Here is a 7374-nt window from a genome sequence, read left to right as displayed (position 1 = left end):
AGGAGGCAGCCAGGAACGGTTAGAAAATGCCAACATCTCCACCTTTGAAAGTCTGGGATGACAACTTCATACTCTCCTTTAAGTGACAGGCAATTTTAACTTTTCTGCCAATAAATGACTTTCTGCATATTAATTATTGGTACTGTTATGCTTTACAGGTATAAAGTTTTGGGATACAATAAGAATTCAATATATATATATTAAATTAAGGACCTGACTCAGAGCATTATAAACATTCATTGGGACTATTCAAGACATTGTATAGCATAATTAAAATATGTAAGTGAACAAAACATTAAATACTTCAAGTTTGTTTGAATTTAGACATTTAGAATTGTTGGACAACATGTTATTATACACTGAGAACTCTAGAGACTCAAAAAAAAAACAAATTAAATTAAAACATGAAGAAGAGAAGCTGAGAAAGCAATCCCACATGTAATCACAAAATTAAGTACCTAGGAGTAAACCTAAAATATGAAAAATTATAAGACATTCTTAAAATAATTAGGAAACACCCAAAAAATAGAAAGATAACCCCTCCTCATGGATTTAAGAATCAGCATTACAAAATATCCATCAGACCCAAAGCAATTTACACATTCAATGCAATCCAAATGAACATTTCAATGGTATTCTTCTCAGATACGAAACAAATAATATTTAAATATATATAGAACCACGAAAGAACAGAACCCAAAATAATCCTGACAAAAATGAGGAAGAATGGAGGCAGCACATTCCAGACTCAAGTCTATACAATAAAGCTCTAATAGTTAAAGCAGCATGGCACTGGGACAAAAGCAGACACAGACCCCTGGAATATAACAAGGGCCCAGGAATCCACCCTCATCAGGATGGACAGTGACCCTACAACAGAGGAGCCAGAGCAGGCACTGGAGCAGGAAAGTGGGGAGATGGTGCTGGGAGAAGCAGACAGACACACGCAACAGAGTGAAGCAGGTCCTGCCCCACTCCCTACAGAAGAGTAAACTCAAGCAGATAAACACCTGTTTCCATGTGTGACATCATGCAGCATCATCATGCAGCAAACCTAAGGATATGACACCATAAGCAGAAACCCTAAAATACTATTTCCTAAAGATTAAAAGCAAATTATCCCAACAAAAGGACAATTCTAATGTAAGTGCAGTGATGGGTGCTGGGGTGGAAAAGAACCACAGGGTACAAAATTTCAGAGATGAGTAAAGTTTCTCTTCCCGAAGGGCTGGAGACCCCCATGGTCACTCACTTCTGCTGGACATCCATTGTCTTTCCACCCCACTCCCCCATCCTTGTCTCGCTCCTCCCTCTCTCTGTGTCCCTTCCCTCCCACCTCAGGCCTTCCCACATCCCCCCTCATGCCCATCTCCAGGGCCTCTCCATGAAGGGCATACGGGGGGTGACGGACAACTGTACAGCTGTGTAGACAGGGACTCAGGGCACTGTTATGACTGATGGTGCCCACATCAGTGGACACGACAGATGGGGAATGGAACCTGGACATGAGGATTTGTCTATTCACGTCCATAGAGGTGTGAGCCAGACACAACATCACATCTACACACCGAGTGTGATAATTACTCGCTGAGACACACTGCAGGAAGCGCCAATTAACACAGTCAAGTAAACACACACTTTCCCTCTGGAGGAAGGTCCCTGAGGGCTGGAATCTGGACAGGGTCCAACACGCAGACACCAGCTCTATAGCTCAAATAGCCCAGCCCTGAGGCCCTGCTCTGTCCATGAGGCGGCGCAGGACGGGGTGCAACATCCTGTGAGTGCTCAGAGGCATCCCTACGATCGCTGACCATGGAGTGAGAGGCTGGAGGCCCTCTGTCCACACCATGGGGACAACCTGTGGAGAGAGACTCGACATGGCAGCGGGAACTTCCCCCCTCAGACTGCAGGTATCTGCCCCCAGCCGTTTGCAGGGGAGAATCCACTCACACTTGAAAGTTTTCAGATTCAAGCTCCATTTTAGACATGAGAATGTGCCATAGTTAAACAATTCACTTTGTAAATCATGACAACTAATGCTGAGTGAGCCCAAGTTGTTATGTCCCACCGCCCCGTCAGCCTGGGTGAGACTCAATGAGAGAACACATATTCTCTTGTAATTTACAATGGTCAAAGATATTGCCTTTTAATACGTTGAGCATACTAGAAGATTTTGATTTATGGGAGATGTGACAATTATTGCTTCGTATGAGATTGTAGCATTACCACACTCAGTGTGTTTCAGATAGTAAACAAAATCACAAAGATAATGCAATAAAATGGTATCGAAGAAATTTCAGACCAAATTAAAAATGATATTTATTGTTAAATTCAGAATATTATCCTTTTTGTCCTAACACTATGACAGATATGTGTCAAGTATAAAATCAAAAACTCTTACAGCAACATTTTGATCGCTTCATGGCTCTGAAACTGGCATGAGGCTGGCAGGGACGTGTGACTATTTATGGACGTGAACTTGGGATATTTCACCAACTCCATCACTCAGGGATTGTTAGTGATTTATAAAACAGGTGACAGTATTTAAACAGGGCCTGCAGGAGATATATGTCAAAAGTGATTTTATCATTTTAAATTTTATATAAATCACTCAACAGAAGTCAACGTTATTGACCAGCATGTATCCTGATTTCTTTCTTTTTTTTTAATTATTGGGCATTATTCCCACCAACTTATTGCAAATATTTTATATCAGCACATTCTCCCCAAAATCCTGCTTCACCAGGGCCTACCCCTCCGTCATCCAACTGGGAGAGGAGAGTATGAAACTGGGGGAAGGAGAGTGGGTAGGGCTGCCCCGTGTCCAGATGTCCCCACTCACGCACGGGCCTAGGTGGAGGAACAAACCTGCACCCGGGGGACCCAGGGCCCTGGGACCCGCAGGGATAGCCACACGCACAGACCATCTGGCTCAGCCCCGGAGCGGCCTCCTCCATGCACAGACGTGCATGAGACTGAGGGGGACAGAGGGGTCCGGAGGGACCTGGGGGCGGACGATACCATACTGCAGCAGGGGTGAGTGGGTGTGACCATGGGAAGTAGTTGCAGGAGAATCCAGCTCAGCTCCTCCAGGGAGGGAAGGGGCAGGACAACGACCGGGATGGGCAGGAGTGGGAGGTCACCATCTCAGTGAATTGGATACAGGGGCGAGGGGCAGATGGTCGTCAGACAGCGACACAGGTTTGGGACACCCCACCCACGGCAGTGATGAGGGCACCAACCAGGAGCCAACTCGGGGCCATCAGTGTCCACTTAGTCCCAAAATGTGCACCTGGAGCTGCCATGGCTAGTGTTTGCAGGGACTTGGTGGCTGAGACACCACAGGCTAGATTTAGGGCGTCCTTGACCATTACGTTCCTTAGGCTACTGGGGGGGTCCCACATCTGGGAGGTGCATGGACCTGGGGCCTTGAGATTGCGAGGAGGGGCCGGGGTCAGCGTTTCAGGGGTGCCCATGCACGGGGCATGGTGAGACGGGTGGAGACTGCTCAGGGGGCTGAGGTCAGTTGAACTCTCTACGCTTCAGCATCTCCCACAGGTGACGTACACAGTGGCGGCAACTGCGGGTCACTGACGCTGCAGAGGCTGAGCAGAATGGTGCTGAGATCCTTGTGGAGGGACACCAGACAGAGAGCAGAGAGAGGTCAGTGGTAAAGGACAGTGCTGGTCACCTGCAGAGAGACACAACTGTCCAGCACAGGCGGACGGGCCCAGCGTTTCATTCCTCTAAACTTTCATGCAGATGACGGCTCCAGAGGTGACCAATCTCACGGCCGTGACAGAATTCGTGCTCCTTGGGTTCCCCACCCAGGGGACCATGGGCTTCTTGCACCCGCTGCTCTTCTCCCAGGTCTACCTGTGTGCCCTGCTGGGGAACGGGCTCATCGTCCTCATCACCACCCTGGACCGTCACCTCCACACCCCCATGTACTTCTTCCTGAGGAGTCTGTCCTTCACGGACCTCTGCCTCATCTCAGCCATGGTCCCAAAGTCCATTGCCAACTCTCTGAGGCACAGCAGCTCCATCTCCTTCCTGGGCTGTCTTGTCCAGGTCTTCACTCTGGTGGTTTCAGGATCTACAGAGCTGACCCTGCTCACGGTGATGAGCCTTGACCGCTATGCTGCCATCTGTCACCCCCTGCACTATGAGGTCCTCATGAGCAGGGACAGGTGTATGAAGCTGACAGCTGTGTCCTGGCTGGGTGGGGGTCTCTATGCTGTGATGAACACAGCTGGAACCTTCTCCTTGTCCTACTGTGGGTCCAACGTGGTCCACCAGTTCTTCTGTGACATCCCCCAGTTATTGGCTATTTCCTGCTCTAGAAATTTAATGAATGAACTTGTCCCCATGTTCATTACCGTGGTGTTGGAATTCTGCTGTTTTATTTTCATTGTCATTTCCTATGTCCACATCTTCTCCGCTGTCCGGAAGATCCCATCCACAGAAGGGAAGGCCAAAGCCTACTCCACGTGCCTTCCCCACCTGCTGGTTGTGGTGCTGTTTGTCTCCACTGGATTCTTTGCTTATCTGAAGCCAACCTCAGGGACCCCGTCCATGTCTGACCTTGTCATTTCTATGTTCTACACGGTGGTGCCACCCACCTTTAATCCCGTCATATACAGTCTGAGGAACCAAGCCATGAAGACGGCTGTGGGGAGACTGATGAAATGGAGACTCACCAAAATGTAATAGAGAAGATGAGTCATGACTCAATTAAGAGACACTTATTTTAAATATTTGTATCATGCTGCCCTTTTCATTCTTGTAATTACATGTAATTCCATTGTATAATTAAAAATACATACTTATTTTAAAATTATATTTACGACAACTCCATATATTCCTATAGCTTTAATTCATGTTCTTTTTAGCACTTAGGTGTTTTCTGGTTTTCCTTGTGTACTGGGGTAATTGAACTTCAGCATCTCATTTTTCTGCTGTCCTCCACTTCTGTGCTCCTGGCCGAGAGAGGTGATGTTTGGGTTTCACCTCAGGTGTCAGCAGAAGTTATCTTACTGGGGTAGCATCTCCAGTCCCTAAGGCACTTCCCCCTTCCTGTCACTGACCTTCTCGGTCACGTGTGGGGCCAGGGCCACAGGTAAGACAGAGGCCCCTTTACTTGGTGAGTGAGGACTTTACAGAATAATAAGGCCTGAGGATCTGTAGTGAATCTGAGTAGTCACCATTTTCTGTCTATAAGGACCACACATGATGTGGTGGAGAATCTCCTGGAAGCTCTGGTGTGGGTGCCACCGACATTTACCATAAAAACACTCAACTCAAGGCGGACACCAGAAATAATACAGTGGCTGTGAATGCTGTTAATTTCAAGTGCAGTATAATTTCTAAAAATTTAGTAAAATATATCGGGTAGGATTTTTTAAGAATTAATAAGAGAACATAGAAAGCTATAATGGTGAAAGCAAAATAATAGCTATTGGACTGCACCATACTCTAATAATTCCAGAGATAGTTGAGGAATGGTATTCACAACATCATGCTGTACTTTACATGTGTGTTTATCCACATTTATTTAATTACCAAGAATGCCTTGGAATTTGATGTCAATGTCCTTTTTGGGCACATTGTTATGGGCCCTTAGAGTGTTTGCGTTTCCGTATGGAGTTGTTCAAACAAGAAAACTCATCAGATTTACATTCCATAAATAACACTATCATTTAGTGAAGATGTAAAGACATAAAGAATTTGAAGAAGATTTAAATTTGGGAAGTGAAATGCCCCATGGGTATGGCCTGCTGTCTGGCCTCAATCCTCTCTGAAGACTGCATCGACATCTGCATTCCTATCTGTGATGTCCAATGTTTGAAAATTTCACACCAAAATATTTCATGATAATATGTATTTCCAACTGGATATCAGACATTTAACTCACCCTCACCCTCTGAGTGTGACCTAGCCTGCAGCCCAGTGTAGTTCTATGTGGTCACAATGCCAATTTGGAGGCAACCAGGAATAGTTAAAACACAGTAAAATCTCGATATTCAAATTTGAAGATTGACAACTTGCTACTGTTATTTAAATCATTGGCATTTATTTATCTACTGATAAATAACACTCTTAATATTAATTCTCAATATTGTCATGGCTTACTAGTCAATAGACATTACGCAATATAAAAATAAGGTTATGGGATGAGAATTCAAAGCATGTCTTGAATGAAGAAGGTGAATCAGACTATTATAAAGCTATACTGAGACTATTCATTGCCTACATTTTGTCACTTTTGGGTAACACAATTGAAATTTTCAAATTAATAAATCATTAGCTGTCTCTAGGTTGTATTAACTTAAACATTTAAGCACAATTAAAGCTGTGTGGACAACATAATATACACTAAGAAAGCTGTAGATTCCACTGAAAAAGGAAATTAACTCAATAAGCCACTTCAGTGTAGCTGCAAGCTTACAAAATCAACACATGGAATCAATTGACTTCTTATATGCAAAATGAACTACAAGAGAATTAAGAAAACAATCCTACTTATAACCACGTGACTAAGTGCCATGGAGTAAACATAACTAAGGAGGTGAAGATACAAAGAAAAGAGAAAGACTTTGTTAAAAGAAATAGAAAAGAGAAAGAAATGGAAAGATATTCCCTGACCTTGGCTTGGAAGAATCAACATTACCAAATGCCCATCTGACCCAAAGTAATCACAGATTCAATGTAATCCCAATAAGAAATTCTATGGCATTTGCCAAAGAGATTAAAAAAAAATACTTAAATGAATATGGAACCACAAAAGACTCCAAACACCCAAAACAACCCTGACAAAAATGAGGAAGAATGGTGGAGGCTGCACATTCCAGACTCTAGTCCATACAATAAAGCTCTAATACTTAAAGCAGCATGGTACTGGGACAAAAACAGATAAACAGAGCAATGGATTATAATGAGGGCCCAGGAATACACCCCCATCGAGATGGACAGTTGCTCTATGACAGAGGAGCCAGGAGCACGCACTAGAACAAAGAAAGTGGGAAAATGGTGTTGGGAAAAGCAGACAGACACACACAACAGAAGAAACCAGGTCACTGTCCCACACCCTACAGAAAAATAAACTCAAAACAGATAAACACCTGTTTGCAAAGGAATGAAGTCACTATAGTCATGCAGCAAACCTAAGTATATGACACAACATGCAGAAACCCTAATATTCCACTCCATTTTGTTAAGGTTAAAAGTAAAATTATTCAAACATAATAACAGTTCTAATTTAAATTCAGAATTACAGATGCTGAAAATGGAAATTTTATTAGAGATTAATAAAGTTTCTCTTTCCGAAGGGCTGGTGACCCCTGTGGTCACTCACTTCTGCTGGACGTCCATTGT

The 7374-nt window shown here is 44.0% G+C and overlaps 1 protein-coding gene across 1 annotated transcript; it reads left to right on the top strand.

Annotated features, from left to right (window-relative positions):
* Positions 1–3762: 3762 nt before the first annotated feature.
* On the top strand, positions 3763–4698 carry LOC119250892 (olfactory receptor 14A16-like; the record flags this gene model as incomplete). Its single annotated transcript, XM_037518470.1, has 1 exon — positions 3763–4698. A coding segment is annotated over exon 1 (936 nt), but the record flags the coding sequence as incomplete, so codon positions are not given.
* Between the last annotated feature and the right edge of the window lie 2676 nt (positions 4699–7374).

The sequence above is a fragment of the Talpa occidentalis genome, unplaced genomic scaffold, assembly GCF_014898055.3.
Source record: "Talpa occidentalis isolate TD23 unplaced genomic scaffold, MPIMG_talOcc4v2.1 talOcc4.18, whole genome shotgun sequence".
Taxonomy (NCBI): domain Eukaryota; kingdom Metazoa; phylum Chordata; class Mammalia; order Eulipotyphla; family Talpidae; genus Talpa; species Talpa occidentalis.
Note: the sequence above shows the minus strand (reverse complement) of the source record. Positions and strands in the feature narration are given on the sequence as shown.